General features: G+C 37.9%; 2 protein-coding genes across 2 annotated transcripts in view; both read right to left on the minus strand.

Annotated features, from left to right (window-relative positions):
- Positions 1-8,267: 8,267 nt before the first annotated feature.
- On the minus strand, positions 8,268-9,179 carry LOC110031951. Its single transcript, XM_020735403.1, has one exon. It carries the CDS (start codon positions 9,177-9,179, stop codon positions 8,268-8,270), a length of 912 nt encoding a protein of 303 aa, XP_020591062.1.
- Positions 9,180-14,014: 4,835 nt separating this feature from the next.
- Positions 14,015-18,762, minus strand: part of LOC110031979 (inositol-tetrakisphosphate 1-kinase 3) — an 11,823-nt gene continuing 7,075 nt past the window's right edge. The window contains exons 4-10 of the mRNA XM_020735454.1: positions 17,488-17,608; positions 16,998-17,090; positions 16,219-16,338; positions 15,962-16,138; positions 15,712-15,767; positions 15,549-15,633; positions 14,015-14,319 (exon numbers count right to left, since the gene is read on the minus strand). Of these exons, the coding sequence (XP_020591113.1) occupies positions 14,225-14,319; positions 15,549-15,633; positions 15,712-15,767; positions 15,962-16,138; positions 16,219-16,338; positions 16,998-17,090; positions 17,488-17,608 (747 nt within the window). The 3' untranslated portion in view covers positions 14,015-14,224. The remainder of the gene's footprint in view (positions 14,320-15,548; positions 15,634-15,711; positions 15,768-15,961; positions 16,139-16,218; positions 16,339-16,997; positions 17,091-17,487; positions 17,609-18,762) is intronic.

The following is an 18,762-nucleotide window of genomic DNA, read 5'->3' on the forward strand; positions in this document are numbered from 1 at the left end:
ATACTTGTTATACAGTATTTACAAAAAAATAAACGGAGAACGAAGATCAAATTCTATTGAAGCAAGCAAATGCAAGTGTAGAATAACACTTTTTCAGATACAGGAACTCGGGCTGTGTAATCAGTCTGGGCTTAAGTGAGCTCAGGCTCAGGCTAGAGTTCGTTTTATTCGAAATTGCTAGGAAAAAGTGTGCTTTAAGGCTTGATTTGCATGTTTTGTGTTGAATTTGAATCTATACCACTCTTATGTAATAATAGACGTAGAATTACATGAACACTCGGGCTATGATGATTTAAATTTAGATATAAATATATATAATATCTTATTATATTAATAATATATATAATTTCTTTATTTCGAACTAAAACGAGTTGAACATGATCAAATAAATTATTGTGTGTGTTCGAATCTTATATAATTCTATCTTAAAAGATTTGTTTGTGCTTAGCTCGTTTACTTAACGAACGATTCAAACATGGACTAGTAAACCAGTGGAACAAGAGTTGTTGATGAAAAACGAGTTGTGCGCTAACATATATTATGAGGGATTTATTAATTGCTACTCATTTTTATATATTTAAGCATATAATATGTAGCTTTAATACTTATTTTAATAACATCTAAATATTTTATACTATATAAAATGTAAAGTGAACTGCACTTTTTTGCACATGTTTGATGTGATTGTGACTATAAAATATTATATAAATAAATATAAAAATTTTGGTACTAAATATATAATGTACGAACTGTGTTGTATATATGTTAAATTGTTAATCTCCCAAAAGAATTGATATGCGGCCAATAAATTTTCATCATTTGGCATGTATCTCAAGGCATGAAAGTGTAAATTTCATCCAGATTTCGATTTTAACAAAGTTATAGTCAAATTGATCAATTGTTGTGTACTAGCTATTGAGTAACGATCATGATACGACAAATGACCTTTACTAAACATGCATTGAGAATAAAGACCTACAAAAATGTTGGAATGATGCATAAATTAGCAGCACAACCATTTATCTATTTCGACTTAATTTATCAAAAAGCTAATCTCCCCTCGTTCAACAAGGCAAATGGATTTTCATCAGTCGGTCTCATGTCTCCACAACATCATGTGGTACATCAACAAGAACAATATCATACTCCTATCAACTCGAGTTTTTTGTTTTTATCTTTGTTCAGCATCCTCTGCAACATTCTTGAGGGTCAGTCATCTTCAATGTTATCAATATGGTAGGAAGAGACTCATTTACTCCAGCTCGATCTATCCTGATTTTTCTTTTTCACATTGCTCTATTGTTTCAGGTCTTACCTAGGTGGTATGAATCTACAAACATTTTGGAATTCAATATTCTTTCTTTTTATAAAAAGAATCACCCAACAAAATTATTCCAAAAAGGTTTATTTGGAATCACTTTTTATTTTTATTTTTATTTTAATTATACTTTTATATTTTAAAAGCATATTTATTTAGTATACTTTTTACATAATTTTATTTTTTTATTTTTAGTATTCTTAAAAAAAGTTCATATTTGCTTAAAAAATAAAACGAATTAAAAGTGGAAACAAACATTTTTTTTTTCTTCTGTATGAAGAAACGACCACCTGAGGCTTATAGAAATATCAACATGATTTGATGGACCTATTACGTTAGTCAGTTCCCAAACGCCTAGCTGAATAGTACAAGATGTCGAGTACTAATTGTTGGGTTTCAATTTTCGAGTACCGACTGCCGAGTACCAACAAAATATTAGTTGTTAAGAGTGCCAACTGATATGACAAAACAACTCCCACGAAACTCGCATTTGGAATGAAGATGCTCCGAACATGCCATAACAATGCATACATGAGTCAAACAATCATTCTTTAACTTGCCTTAGTTAGGCAAAACCCTCATCTATCCCTATTCAACAAAACGAATTAATGAACATTCATCATCCAATCTCATGTCTGCACGTCATCATTGAGTACATCAACGTGAACAATACCATACTTTAGTCATGCATATTTCAGAATTCAACTTTTATGATTTCTATATAAGAAAAAAATAATATGAATGCTTATCTCAAGCAACTGCTCAATTTTATTGAAGATTCCATTCACCAAAACCAATTTATAATGCATCCAAATATTGTAGGAGAAGGTAATGATGCAAAGTTTGATAGATGACATTTTCATTAAATTATATTATAGTTAATGATTCCGGTTAATCATTTGATGAGAAATTAAAATGATCGGTTTTATTTTTGTGAGGCTGGTGTGTGATGTAGAGAGATGTTAAGCAGCTTTTGCTTGATGATTGCTGCACAACAAGGTTGGTCATCTGCAAGATGCTTTAAGATTGGCATTTAAAAAGTTTTCAGATAAAAAGTTTGGTAAATTTTGCTGCAAAAATTTGAATGTTTATGGCATTAGGATGCTCTTAGGAAGAGCAATATTCAGTTAAACTTTAATTGTTATGTTTATACCACCCAAATCTTTCACATCACAAAAAAAAAATATATTAGTATTTTATCTTTTTTTTTAAAGTAAAAGCACCATTTCATGCATAGATAAGATAACATATGCGTAAAAACTGAAGTTTAGATGATAGAGTAGTGGTGGAAAAACTTGTTTCTTCCATTTTTTTAGTGTTTAGCTCCATGGAATAATAAGCTACTGTCGAAACATGAAAGAATTGAAATCTTAGATTATTATGTGTAGAGGACATGAACTTTGTAAATAAGAATTCTTGAACGCTGAAAGAGCCTATCACTCGCTACATCAAAAAAATTTCTACTAAAAAAATCATGCAAATCCATCAGAATATATGCATGTCTACTTCAATAACGAATCATTGATTTCATTGAATAATTAAAGAAGATAGATAGACATTTCTCTTCATATCATGTCGATAATCTCCTCAATTGGAATAACTCCCATATGGAAAAATATACATTCCAATTGGCTAAGCCTAATTTTAATTAGGCGGTTTGTATGTAAATCTTTCTAACTTGTATATGCTTCCCATTTATGAGCCTTGCTTGTGTTAGATTGCCCTTGTGAGCCTCGCCAAGAGGAATGCAATATTCATGCCAAATTTGTCACGAATCATCAACACACACCCACAATTTTTTTTGATGAATTGACCATCAACTAACACTAAACTTTAATTTTTGCATGTCATATTTGAGAATAATTTAGACATCACATGTCCTCACTTTTATCATCATAAATATATTTATTTCAGGAAGATCTTGCTTCTATATGAGCTCACATTTCCCACATATCTTGTATAGATCAGCATGATTATATCATTCTCAACAAATCTCACATATCAGGACTTTTCTTTAACTTATTTTTATTTTCATTATTAATATTATGTGTGTGCGTGTGTGTGTGTGTGTGTGTACATAATTATGAGAACAATCCCCAAACATGGAAGTGTCAAAATGAATGAGATTGTTGGATCTTAATCTGTCCTTTTTGCGAACACGCCCCGAGAGTCGGAATTGAGAGAGGCAAGAGAGAGTAAGAACATACGAAAATTTTCCCCTCTTAAAGAGAGGAAAGAGCCTTGTTGGCGTCAAATTTTGATGTCATGTGCGTAATGTATCAACTTGACTAACTCGGGACGACTCACTACTCATTCATAGTATCTCATAGCTCAAAACACCTACTTGAGACTTTCTGGTACGCATTCGGGGCACGAAACTAGAGTCAACTTATACATCAACATTCTTTCTTTTTTTATTAGAAAAAGTTAGGTCCATGAGGCACTAATAGGTCGCCTCAACGTTCTTAAGCCCGAAGGACATTACATTAAAACAAAATATGTCTTGTACAGTAATAAATGTCATTTTTTCTACGTCCTTTATCTAGTGGTAATCGGAGTAAGCGTTGAGCAAACTCATTACCGAGTATCTGACCGCTACGTCCACTAAGGTGTCGATCTTTGGCAAATGGTAGGAGTACTTTGGGCAAGCAGCATTGAGGTTGGTGAAGTCGATGCACATCCACCACCTGTCACTGGCTTTCTTGACCATTACGACGTTCAAAATCTAGGTTTAGCACTGGACTTCACGGATGTAGCGAGCATTCGGCAGCTTCTGCATATCCGCTGTTATCGGTTTCAGCCAAAGTTATGGCAGTCGACCAGATTTTCTGTTGCACCAATCGAGAGTAGGGGTTGATGTTTAATCGGTGACACATTTCATCAATTGCAATGTCGAGCAACTACGCTGAAGTCCAAGCAAGCACTTCCTGGTGCTTCCGAAGCATCCGTACCAGTTGGTTCCTGTACCTTGCATCGAAATATTCACTGATTAAGAAGATCTTACCAGGTTCTTCATTAGAGACAGGTATCTGGAGGACGACTTCACTGATCTCAAGACCTCCCTCCCTTTGGATCTGGATATCGAGTTCATGGTCAATCAAATTTTAGAGTTGACGACATTCCTTCATGTCATGACAGTGTTCATGGTAGTAGTGACAGTTCCTTTTTGGATATCTTAAGGCCTGGGATGCCTTTAGTGGTGGGGCCGGTTTGAAATAGTCTCATTTTGGATGGCCTTGATTATTTCAGTCATTCACATGTTGAGGGGCGTTAAACCTTTTATTCCTTACTAAACATGAGGTCACTCGCAATATTAGGCCGATTGTTGATCAGTGTGTCACTTTCGGTCATGGTGCCCTCAATTATTTCCATACTTATCCCAAGACCGAGTGTTGTTGTTTTGGTGACTGCGAAGGACTGATTTTCATTCTCCTTTCGTAGTTCGCCCCGTTCTTCCACTTCTTCGAAGGATGGTAAGTCCACTCTTGCTTACCATTTGGGGAGCCTTGGAGGTCTTTTTTGGTGAGTATATGCTCGTTATCCATCTTCATTACCTCTGCAAAAGTAGTAGGTTTGAATAGGTTTAGGTAACGCCCGAACAGCTTGCTTCGGACTCCTCATTCCAAAGTTGTTCTTGTTATATCAGGCTTCGGATCTCTAACTTTTATTATCTTGTTCTAGAAGTGGGTGATGTAGGCTCTCAGACTCTCGTTTTCTCCCTGAATGAGGTCGATCAGGGTGTCTGAGTCTTTCCACAGCTTATGTACATTTGAGAAGTGTGAAACGAAGAGTATTTTAAACTCTTAGTAACTTGGGATGCTTTCAATTGGCAAACAACCATCGAACGGCTGAGTCCTTCATTACCTTAATTGTTCTTTTTCATTGTTTGTTTGTCTCTGTGCTTGGACTTGGCTTGTCCCTTCGCTCGTTGGTTGCTGACCTAGTTGTTCAAAGTAAAGGGTTCCCTGGTGGGGGACCTTTGGGTATGAGGCCCATGAGGTTCTAGTTCTAGACGAGGCGTCTAGTTGTTCCTCTGGGTGATTGCTACCCAAAGGACCTCGAATTGTTCCATCATGAGGGTCATTTGGGCTTGTAAGCTCTGTGCGCGGACATCCACTTTTGCATCATCTCTATTGGTTTACATGAGCGCGCTCTCTCTTTGGGAAGTTTCTTCTTCGTATTCTTTTCCACTTCTCTTTTGTGGCATGCTCCACAATCACCACACCACTCTTCAAAATGTTGGATACTAATTTGTTTTTTTTTTTTTTGCGAGCACACCCAGAGCGTCAGAATTGAAAGAGGCAAGAGAGAGAGTAAGAACTCACGGAACTTTCCCTCTCACAAAGAGAGGAAAGAGCATGTCCTTTATTCCTCTTGGGACCACCTGTTTTAAAGGGTCTAATTAGTACAATTAAGGAAGGTGAAAACCGTTATGACAACCATCCTTAATAGAATTAATGCGTATAATTTCAATTAATGATAATCATAATGTAAAAAAATATCAGTTTACAATGATTTATCTGTTTAAGTAAATACTGTTGGTTGGCGGGTGACTGATTGTGTTGGTCGCAGACTGAAATCCCCAGGGGGTAATCAGTTGGCCTAAATATGGTTGACCGTCTTGACAAGAGGCCTAGTCGATCATTTCCACGAGATCTATTGCTTCGGTTGGTCGATCAACTAATGGGTCGACATGTTTCAGCGGGTGGGTCATGGCTCACTTGTTGTTTGGCTCAAGTTTTACAGAACTTGTGTATTGTCCGCCTGGTCAGTTTGTCGCCTCGATTGGATCTTCCCTCTCGCGCGGATCTTGTCACTTCCTATGCGGAGTATTCGGCGAGACTTGCTGTCGTGATGATTTGCACCTTACCATTGACGGATCTTACCGCTACTAAATAGGGAATCATTTCCGGAGTTTTGTCCTATCTCAGGCTTAGAGACGCTGCTGCTCATGCTTAGCAATAGATTGACGGCCGATCGTTCTCCTTGAGATTCATGTTGATAATTCTGGTGTATACGGTGACCAAACAACAGTGCATTAAAACTAGCTTCCAAAACAAAAGCTAATTGATCCAAGTGTGAAGGGGTGCTATTAATTCTTTCAATTTTATAGAAAAAATTAGGAAGCGAAAAGTCGTGATTCAGTAATCCTATTTTCGCATATATTTGAAAACAAGAAATTGACATCGCAAAAAGAAAATATTCAAACATGTTGGATTCATTTTCCAAACTTTGAAATTTAGATACTTCAGCATACATACTTTCTATGTTGAAGTTCTATTAGAGGAAAACAAGTACCACGTTAGAGTTGAAAAAATTGAATCAAATCAAGGGATTTTACATTTTTTTTTTTGTTTAGGGTTTAGGTTTTAATTTGATCTATTTTCCATTTAATTTTTATGGGTGAAAATGAATCCTATAATGCAAAAATTATCACTTGTATATTACTTTACATGTTGTTGTTCTCATATTAATAGTAAATAAAAATTACATAATAAAATGTTGAAAATGACTTTGAGATTCTCGATCATTGGTCAGTCGTCTTAAGTGTTATGCTGGAGCCCGGTTCAGACCCCCTCCCGCTCCCGCTCCTCCGATTGCGAAGGGGCGCGCACTCGCAATCCCACCTCTGCCCACTCCCGCGCCCGAAGCGAAGCGTCCAGTCGGGAACAGTAGGCGCTAACCGCTCCCGCCTTCCTCTTTTGTGAAACGAAGCACCTCTTCGCTCCCTCCTGTTTGTGATAAAAGGCTTCGGACGGGTCCTTCAGTCGAGTAGTCACGTTTTGAGCTCTTTTTCGGGCTTTCTAGGGATAAAGGAAGAGTTCTTCGGGTTTCCTCGTGATAGAGAAAGAGAAGTGCAAAAAGTAGTTCCTTGCGGTGAAAGAAGAAGAAAGAAGAAGATTGTTCTCCTTTGGCTTCTTCTTGGTGGCTTGTGGCAGAAGAGAAATTGAGTTTATTTCTCTTGTAAGTTAATCTTCTTTCGTTTATCTCGGTGTAGAATTATTTCGGTGTAGCTTGGTGTAGAGAGAGGAACAGATAACAACGAAGTGAGAGATTTCTCTTGTAAGTCGAGGTGGTCGACTGATATAAATTCCTCAAGTAGTAAGATCCTCTGCAATTCCATAGACGTACGCAATTTGTCGAACCACATAAATCTGTGTTCTTTTCTGGTGTGATTTTTCTCGTTCTATTTTTCGCTTCGTCGATCGTTCTCCTTTTTTATTTATATATATATCTAGATCTCGCAACATTAAGTGTCAAGGTTATTGTTACTATAGCTGAATCATTTCTCGTAAAGTCGTCATTTCGCTTGCACCTAAGATGAAGGGTCATTTGTCTACTTTTTCAATCATCTAGATAATTTGCTGTGTGTTTCTGGGCCGCTCTTAAGGTTCACCTAGATTAATCTTTCGACACATATCCCGTTCAGAATCGTTGGATCCCATTCAACTTTGAACATAAAATATAATATGAATCGAATCCAAACAATCCCAGTTTGGTATGAATGAAAGTCAAACTATTGTTGATGCTCAATTCGAAGATTCCCAACTTGATTGTATAATGATAATTAATGGATGTTATATACTAAACCTCTGCCGCAAATAGCGACAATTATTTGGGGAAGTGTTTGGGTGCACGATGCGCGAGCGAAATAATACTTCGGCCGACTTTATAAAAAACCTGAAAACAATAATAATTCATAAACAAAATACAAAAATCTTCGGGTTTATTTTATTCACACTCCTATTTTTTATATTTTCTCTTTTCACAAAACGCATATTTATTTTTCATTTTGTTATATCAAAAAAGATAAACAAGCCAGTGGAAGTGAAATAAAAAAATCTTTCACTCATTTCCTGGAGTTATAGAATTAGTGTTGGTTTATATGATAATTAAATATTAATATTAATATTAATTATTAATTAAAATAAAATGCCTAGATTTATGATTAAGCTCTATCTCCTATAACATATATCACTTCTTCTTCGCTCCATCCAGCACGATGCAATACCTCTGCAAGCCTCTGCAGGTGCCACATCACCCCCTCCTGATCACTCACCACCTTCCGATCTCCCCGCACCTCATCGCAACCGTCCGATCCTCCCGCACCGATCATCTCTCTCACGTCCTCCTCGCTCCACCCTCCCTCCCTCAGTCTTCTCCCCAACTCCTCCATCAACTCCTCCACCCCTCTCTGCCCGCCGCCGCTGTCGGCGAGTTCCGACCACACCTCAACCTTCCTCGCCTCCTTCGCAGTCCACGCCGGCGCGGTCGCCGGCGATAAACATACCTCCTCGCGTCGATAGAAATCGGCGAGATCGAATCCGCAGCAGCGTACATAGCCGCCGCGGATATAGAAAAGGGGGTTTCCGGCAATGTTAGGGTTGGCGGCGATGTAGAACTGGCGATACACCGGAACCAATTGCGCCGCTCCGGAAAGAATGAATCGGGCCTTTGCGATTGATTGGGCTAGGGATTCCGGTCTGGTGCCCCACGCCGACGGCCAGAAATCGCCGCCGGGACGGGAAATTTCATGAATTAGACCGGAGATCGGGAGGGAGAGGAGGGTCTGGAGCTGATTCGAAGAGGCGGAGCGCCAATTGGGGAATCCGGGTCCGATTGGGAGGCCTTCGCGGAGGATGGAGCGGAGATCGGGGGGGAACTGGAAGTGATGAGTGGATTCGATGGCGGCGAATTCGTCTTCGGAGAGACCTGCGGCGATGGGGACGCCGCATGATCGGAGATGGTTGATGATTGATTTGGAGTATGCGGCGAAGGAGAAGCAGACTCGAGGGAAGACGACGGGGTAGCTGCCGGTGGTGCGGGAGGAAGCGGCAAGGGTTCGTGTCGTCGTCGTCATCGCAAAATGGAATGGGGAATGCGAAGGGCGAGGAGAAGTGGGAGAGTTGAAATATATAGGGCCGGAAGCGTGGGGTACGGAGCGGGAGACTCTTTACTTCCTCTCGGCGTGCGTTAGGTTTTCAAATGAATGATGTGGCTATTGCTTGAAAATGGAAACAAAAATGTAAATATAGAAATTGAAGGGAACTTGAAAGGCAATGTCAAACGAGCAAGAGGTTAGGAGTCTAATTTGGAGAAGATGCTCCTCGCGAGGCCCGCGTCTGACTTGGTTAACGGTGTTGACTCATCTGATGATGTGAAAAGTTGGTTGTTGAAGAGGCCTTGGAGTCTAGTTCGGGCATGCATGTTGAGGGCCAACAAATCTTTTCGACCAAGACGAGTGGTAAGGAGTTGGGGGGAGCAGATGCAAGGATCCTCTTGTAGCCGTTGTCATATGAAAATGAGGGTGCCTCGACCCCTAGAGGGAGAGGAGGCGAGTCGTAGGAATGTCATGATAAATTGGTCAGGTCGGAGGAATGCCAGTATGACTGGTTGTCAAAGAATGCTGCAGAGTCTGCCTCGACAGCGAAGGTCGTTATGCAGGCTAGAGATGTGAGGCTCCCATCACCGTCGACCATGATATTTCATATTATATAAAAATATTATAATTTTAACTTTTAAGAAGTGAAATTTTTTTCATATACCACGAAGGTGATATGTGCGTAAAAATAGAAGTTTAACGTTTAGAGACATAAATACATAAGAATTAAAGTTTGGGTTGATCAAATCAAATTAAGTAAATTTTATCGTTTGGAGCGCATGCACAAATTATGCTGTTTGCCCTTGGCATCATGCAAACCTGATTTGCGTTTATACGCAGAAGATAATTAAAAACAATTATTTTTCTCATCAGAAATTACCAAATCTTATTAACATTTTAATTTTTTATTCAAAAGCTTTGCTATGTCATCTTCGGCATTATGCCTCTTTTTTTTTTAATTTAAATAACACGTTTAAATAAAATTCAATTAAATAGACTGCAATCATATCAGTTGATTATAATTGTGCAGCTAACATTTCATTACATTAATATTTTTAAAAATCTAAAATAAAAAACAAAATTTTATTTGGCATAATTAAATCATTATTAAACGCTAATGAGTGGATAAATTATAGAGCTATGTTTTTATATATTCAGAAAGGTATAATAGATGCTATCACTTGTATTAAATCCCATAATCTTTGAACATTTTAATTTTCAAACTTAAATTGCTAACCAATCAACCAATAATTAACAAAATTTAACAACGATTATGACTTTAATTACGCATGAGGTCTCACCGGGTGGAGCGGGTAGAAACGATTAGCTAAGATTGGAGAAATTAATCAATATTAAATATTTTATAACATTATCCTACTCTTTACCTAGTAAAAAAATAAGTATAAATTAAATAATCTTAATGCACGATCAAAGTATTACGCACATACTTTGCTGAGCCGATTATTTTGAACAGAGACACCTCACTAAACTTACGCTGTCCCTTATTTTGGTCAACAGAAATAGGGTTACGTCCATAATTAAACAATTAAGCCTTATAAGAGTTCCAAATCCATCATAGATAATTTTTTACCGAATATATTTAACCAACTTTTTATTGTCTTAATTAATGGCCAATGGCTATGAATTTAGCTCAAAGATTCGAGATTGTATCAAAATAAAGGAGCTGAAACGCTGAAACTTTTAGAGTTTTTCTCAAGCCTATTTCGAGACATACATAGATTGGCTCGAATTGACTCTGAGATCGGTTCATAGTATTTTTTCATTTATAAAAATTATATATATAAGACTTAAAAAAATTAAATATAACTTGTAACGAGCCAATTTCGAGTGGGAACTGATCAAAATAACTTAATTTGAGCTAGTTAGTTCTAATTTTGAGCCGGATCAAGCCAATTCTGAGTTGAATAAGATCCATACAACTCAATTTTAGCCAACTTGATTCTATTTTGAGTTGAATGAAGTTCGAATCAATTTCGAGCCGAACAAGCCAAGTCAATTTTGAGTCGCACTAAATCTATTGGAGCCGGCCCCAACTCCGCTAGAAATTGGATGGTTAACATTTTTAATTTTGCCATGCAAACTTGAAAAATTTTAAAAATTGGCCATATTGTCATTTACAAAAAGTAATGGGAATAATACCTTGAAATTTATTCTGCTAAAGCTACATGTCTGCAACAAGCAGAACAAGCAGTGACAGAAGAGATATTGATTTTATTTCTCTTATAAGTTTATCTTCTTCAGTGTATCTCGGTATAGAGGTTCTTCGGTGTATCTTGGTGTAGAGAGAGAAGAACAAAGAGAGAAGAAGAGAGAGCAACAAAGTGAGAGATTCATCTTGTAAGTCGAGACGATTGACTGATGTAAATTCCTCAAGTAGTAAAATCAGCTGCAACTCCGTGGACATAGACAATTTGTCGAACCACGTAAATTTGTGTTCCGTTGTGTTACTGTTTTCTTGTTTGAATTTTCTCGTTCTAATTTTTCGCTTCGTCGATCGTTCTCCTGTTTGATTAATATATGTATACCACAACATTTGGTATATATATCTATCAACAACTGATATATCTCACAGCAATTGGTATCAAAGCCTTTGTTCGGATCTTAAGAAAAATAATGACTGCAGATGAAGTGAAGGTTTCAGGGATCAAGAAGTTTGATGACACAGATGTTGGTTATTGAAGGATGCAGATAGAGGACTACCTCTGTGGGAAGAAACTTCATCGTCCATTATTGGGGAAAAGACCTGAAATGATGGATGAGGCTGAATGGAATTTGTTGGATCGACAAGTTCTGGGGTTATTCGATTGACCCCGAGGTCAATTGCACACAACGTCGTCAATGAGAGGACGACTGCAGATCTCATGACAGTCTTATCAAGTATGTATGAAAATATATTGGCGAATAACAAAGTGTACTTAATGAAGAAGTTATTCAATTTGAAGATAGTGGAATGTGTTTCAGTTGCTCAACACCTGAATGATTTCATTACTATCACAAATCAATTATCGTCTGTTGAGATTGATTTTTGATGATGAGATACGTGCACTGATATTTTTGGCATCGTTATCAAATGGTTGGGAAGCCATGAGAATGGCAGTTAGTAGTTTTGCAGGTAAATCTAAATTGAAATGTGATGATATTCGTGATTTGATTTTGGCTGAGGAGGTGCGCAAAAAAGATTCTGGCGAGATCTCAGGTACGAGTTCGGCACTGAATGTTGATTTTAGAAGAAGATGACAGGACAGGAACTCAAAAAAGAGGCGATCAAAATCAAAGTCGATCAACATGCAACCTGCTGGAATTGTGGCAAGGCTGGTCACATAAAGAGGAACTGCATAAATCCCAAGAATATGAAGAATAATATCGCAAATGTGGCATCTGAAGAAGTACAAGATGTACTATTGGTGACAGTTCATAGTTTTGTTGATGATAGAAGTGAAGGGATGAGTGGGTCTAGGACACCCATTCTTATTGTTCCACAGACAGATGGTGGAAAACCACAAAGCTAGGAAGAAATCTTGCAAGATGAAAGTTCGAGCAAGTGGGAGCTGACAGAACTTCCACCAGAGAAGAAGACATTATACAACAAGTGGGTGTACCAGGTGAAGACTGTATTTGATGAAAGTAAGAGGTACAAGACTAGACTTGTTGAAAAAAAGCTTTTAGAAGAGACAGGATATTGCTCATGCAGTGGAAGTTGTAAGCAGAGACAAGAGTAATCCAGAAAATAGCTTGGAAGTGCAAAACTATGTAGACCATGTTGATATGTTGACTGAGGGTGTTACTCTTGAGAAACTGAAGTTGAGTACAGCTTCGGTTGGTCGTCTGGAGTGAAGACAGGCTTTGAGTTGCAGAGGTGGAGGATTCATGTTTGAAGAAAAAGGCGATGCCGTCAGTACATATCAATTTGAAGAAGGAAATGTTGTAGCATGTGTATCGGCCTCCAAGTAGAAGATTTGTTAGCTGGAGCCCGACCTTTTCCGTCTACTCCCGCGCTCACGCGAAGCTAAGTCGTGAATCGACGCTTCTCACTACTGCTCTTTCGATCGTGAAAGGTCACAACTGCGTCCTTATGGTTACGCGAACTGCTCCCGCCTAAGATTCGCAAAACGACGACACCCCTTGCCTCTTTTAAGTTGTAAACATAAGAGGAAGAAAATTAAGAGAGCACGGTTCTCCTTCAAATTAAGTCACGAATTTTTGGTGTTCCTCTTCGGACTTCCACGGGACAGTGGAAGGACTTCCACGAGAGAGTGGAAGAGAAGCGCAAGAAGAAGTTCCTTGCAGTGAAGGAAGAAGAAAGAAGAAGTAGATTGTTTTCCCTTGACATATTCTTGGTGGCTTGTGGCAGAAGAGAAATTGGTTTTATTTCTCTTGTAAGTTTATCTTCTTCGGTGTATCTTGGTGTAGAGGTTCTTCGGTGTATCTCGATGTAGAAAAAGAATAGAGAGAGAAAATGAGAGCAACAAAGTGAGAGATTCCTCTTATAAGTCGAGACGATCGACTGATACAAATTCCTCAAATAGTAAAATCCTCTGCAACTCCGTAAACATAGGCAATTTGCCAAACAAAGTAAATTTGTGTGTTCCGATGTATTGCTGTTTTCTGGTGTGAATTTTCTCGTTCTAATTTTTCGCTTCATCGATCGTTCTCCTGTTTGATTTATATATATATCACAACATCTGGTATATATATCTCTCAACAACTGGTATATCTCACAACACAAGCTACTTGTCTACCCTCTAGAAAATGGATTGTAAGGCAATAAAAATAAAATAAAATAAGAAAAGAAAGAAACAAATCACAATTGTATTAAGTTATTTAAAGTTGATATTTTCTTAGGAAGAGCTTCATTCATCTACCAGAGACTGGATCCCTATCTAAAAGCCCCGGATAGCAGTGAAGGAGCTTATGTACAAAAGAAACTCAGCTGAGACTCAGACTAAACTCGAACAATTAGAATCTTAGAGCCTTTTTTTTCTGGTCATGGCATGGATGAAGCTTCAGGTGTTGCTCAATCGTCTCTTGTACTTGGTCTGAACCAGACTAAGAAGGAAGTCTGTAAATATATGCTCGTAGCCAGGCATCTTCCCATATCCTGCAAACCATGTGAAAGAGTATTAAGATCAACAACAAAAAAATCCATGGGAGACAGAATAAAAACAAATGGCTGCAACTAGTCATGCATACATCCGTCTTTTTCATAATTCTCTAAGTTTTCCTTGGACTAATAGAGTGGGCAAGACAAGACATAACACACAAGTCATGAAGCACTAGAGGTGAACAATGAAGCGATGAGATTAAGGACCATTTAAGGAAATTAGTTTTTACAATCCATTAGGTTGAAACCTTTTAAATGTTTCCTCATGCTTTTAAAAGGTTAAGCTTGTGTAAAAAATAATAATAGTAATAATAAGAAAAAGGATAAGCTTCTGTGATGGCATGTGATTTTTTTTAACTATATACAATCTAAAAATAACAAACTGTTAAACCAAGCGTCTTTCTAAACAAATCAACAACATAGCCTAGATAGCACCTTAATTCACATTCAAGTTAAGATTTATACTAACAACTCATACTTTATGAATCTCACCGCATTGGTCATCAGATTGTTGAAGAAAAATGGCCTATCTATCTATCTATCTATCTATATATATATATATATATATATAGGCGATTCACAGCACCAAAAACAGAGAGAATAGCTGCTTTAGTATAGGTTGAACAAGATCCAAGTAAACAAAATTAGGCAGAAATTTGGATATTTATCTATTGGAACAAGGTAGGTTTGCTGCTCAAACAACCCATCTGTTCCATCCCAATGCCCCTAACTATTCAAAAAAGTTAATTAAAGCCTCCTCTATTTAGGTTGTATCATGATCTCACTCCTTAGTTAGATTCAAACTTTAAAAGAGAACCGCTTTCCTTGTGGATCTATTCAATATAGTTTAGATCCAACAGCAATAAACGAGGATGATACATCAAAGCTCTAAATATTTGTGCATGAGAGCCAATCATTATCAAGTTAACAACTTGCACATGGGCCTACATGATCATCAAAGTAGCCATTGATGAAGTCATCCCTTGAGCACAAAACTTCTATCAAAGGCTTTTTCATCAAACTTCCAATTTTCTAGGGCACAGTCAAACCAACATATTTACAAAGGTGCTCGATGAAATAAGTTTTCTTACTTAATCGCCAAGGGCGAAGCCTAAACATAGCCAAAGTTAACAAAAAATTTCAATATCAGCATCGATGTTAATTATTAACTAAGCCATTATGACAAACATATTACATAATGAAAAAAAAAAGATCTCGATACAAACCAGGAAAATAGTTGATATCAATAACATAGTATCGATCTCGAGTCCCATGCTCTCTTATTATATCTATATTGAACAAGCGTAAGCCCTGTGGATGGTCATGATAAAAAAAATAAGAACAAAACAAAGATTCATGTACAAGAAAATAGATTGAACAAAGAAATACCAAACGGCAGCGGAGCTCTCTAGAAAGCCTCTCTAGCAAAGGTCGTGGAGGAAGCTCTACATTTTCAAAAAGTAAAGCACAATATTACACAAAAGAAAGCAAATGAGCCCTGCCAAACTTCGCAAAAAAATTCTACTTCGAGATGTGCAAGTTGCACAACATTCTTCAGAAAAGGGACATCAGCACTGCACTAAAATAACCAGTAATAAAGTTCAAAGAATAATTAAGACAATATTGTCAATGACGCTACCAGCAATGCCAGGATCCAAATTTGCGTCATCTGCGGAAGCTGCAGCACAAGAAACCCTTGGAAACCGATAGACGCCAGCATTCTTCAGAAGTTCGCACTTGTCAACATCAGGAAGCGAGAATCGGCGAACAACTTTTATTGCTTCACCCACAATATAAACCTTGAAAAGAAGGCCTCCTACAATAGAGCCAAAAACCGGATCTTAATTCAACAGTCACGGGTTAAGAAAGAAGAAACAAAATGTCCACGACTCATACCGTGATTAACAAATTCCTGAAGAAGCATTGGAGGATCAAGTTTTGACAAGGAGAATGAATCAAAAGCAAGCGATAATTCATGTGACTTTGCAGTCCCATCCACCACTAATGGCTTAGCTACTGCACCAAACAAGAAACAACACATTGTTGATGCAAAGAACAAAAGAAAATCCAACTGCATAGCCTTCTAAACTGGCGAATTGCATGCCTATTTAAAAATTATTATTATTATAACTATTAAATGCTGAGAAAGAGTTCCAAACCAATTGGTAAATCACAGAGAACAAGAATTCAAGTATTCAAGGGTTCAGGAATAATAGGGACTAGTAATTCCTCAAACAAAGAGGGCACGTGCACTCTATGTTACTAAAACAGTTTTGAATGGATATCATTACCTTTATCTGTGAGCATCATATCAATCGCTACTCGACAGCTCATAAAAGATCACCATTAAAACATAAGACTTCATCCTAAAGCTCCCCATTTTATCAAAATCTGATGAAAAAGAAATAGATCCAACACCTCTTCATTTCAATATAAATATGTGTATATAAAACCTTAACGACTTATCAAATCACGAGAAACACAGGATTTGAAAATTTATTCCTGTTCAAAAACATAACTTAGGTGAAGGCAATTTTCAGAGCTTTAACCAAGACTATAACTGAAGAAAACTCTCAGTTAAACAGTAATAATCACGCAACTAAAAAATTGCGGCTTGTAAACTTAAAAAACACCCTTTCCAAAGACTTTGCAGCATGAGAATAGGAAATGATTACCTAAAGGCAAAGTTAGCTCGGCCTTAGAAACTGCTTCAGGTATTTTCGATGAGTCTTTAGTGATAACTAGTTGTTTAGGAACTCCAATTTTACCTGTAATTATGAATAATTTAGAAACTCAAGAGGAAGTTGTTTTGAAAATGTATAAGAGCAACATATGATATCCATCCTTCAGACAGTATGCATGAAACTTTGCTAATCTTATAGCAGAACCACTGTTCGACTTCCCTCATAAAAAAACATAACCTAACCCAACCTAATAAAAGGAGATGAAGAATTAAGGTGTTAATGCTAAGGTCGTCACCGGATTGAACACCAAAACAGCCTAGCCAAGTACATTAACAACTTTGCAATCAATACCAATTCATAGCACCTGAATCTGGGTTCTATAAAATATATAAACTAACAAAATCGTTGTGTTTAACATATTTAGATCTTAGCAAATTCTGAATATGGAATTATATAGAGTTTAGAATAATGTAGAAAGTACCATAGGAATCACATAAATTTATGTCAGCAACATCTTTAAGCATGGACTGCCGATTATAAAGATGTTGTATGGCATCGGGAGGATCAAGTACGGTCACTTCTGGATGCATCTCTCGATAATCCTTTAAGAAAGAAAAAGGAGAACGAAGAATGAGAGACAGAAAATTATCTATGAAAAAATAACTGTCAAAGTAATAGCCACATAAAAGCAAGGCAAAAGATCAAAACTTCATGAACAACAATTTTTTTATAACATTTTGTCACACATTTGTTCCATTATTGCTCGCTCAATTTGCTAGCCAAACAAACCTCTAGGTGACGCGGGTGTCTCTCGTTACGGGAGCGGACACACCCGGATAGCACGAACGGCACAAAGCCAAACCAAACCACACTACTTTTCATTTCTTTCCAATTTTAACATGTTTCCTTTTGTCATTCCTTATTTTCTAACCATTTCTTATATATGTGTTGTATTTAGGTTTGGAGAGTTAGTTTTTGTCATATTTTCTGTCGGGATAGCCATCGGGGTCTCTATTTTCCCCTTCTAGAGATATATCCAAGAGCGAGTGGTGCTCGGTAGTATCCTGTTTCAAGGTGGTGACTATCTTAGACTTTTATTTTCTCTGCAACCTTCCCTCCGCTGCAGCTACCGCCGTACCTCCTGCAACTGCCTGGAAAAAAACCCTCCTTAGCTGTTTTCCTGCGGCTTCCTACTGTACCAGCCCTCCAACACCACCACCACCACTGTTCCAGTCTCCCTCTCTGCTGTCGCTGCAATTCTAGCTCTCCCACTTGCTGCCATCACTGTTCCAGCCATCCAGGACCCTTCCCCGAGCAGCCTTGCTGCTATTCCAGCCACCAGGACCGCCCCCTCTTCAACCATACTGCTCTCCCTGCTTTTCCCAGCCTTCCCAGCCATCGCTCTTCCCCATCCCACGTGCTGCCACGACAATACAGCAAAGATATTGCCATTGTATTGTTGTTCTAGCCCTCCCCTTCACTGCCATCACTCTGAACCCCCTTAACCCCCACTGTATTCCTTGATGTCCAGCTCCCGACCACCTTGCTGCCACCCAAGATAGCAAAGACCTATTGTTTCGTTGTCGCATCCACCCACTTACTCCACTTTCCCATCATGACGCAACCTTTTAGGACCCCCAAAAGCCACCACAACCACCTTTGAATCACCCTAGTCTCATGTTATGTCTCGTGTATATTGTTATTTCATATTTCAGTGTGTCTAGTTGTAGGTTCATATTTGAACTAATATATATAT

Source organism: Phalaenopsis equestris, unplaced genomic scaffold, assembly GCF_001263595.1.
Source record: "Phalaenopsis equestris unplaced genomic scaffold, ASM126359v1 Scaffold000873, whole genome shotgun sequence".
In the NCBI taxonomy this organism is placed as follows: Eukaryota; Viridiplantae; Streptophyta; class Magnoliopsida; order Asparagales; family Orchidaceae; genus Phalaenopsis; species Phalaenopsis equestris.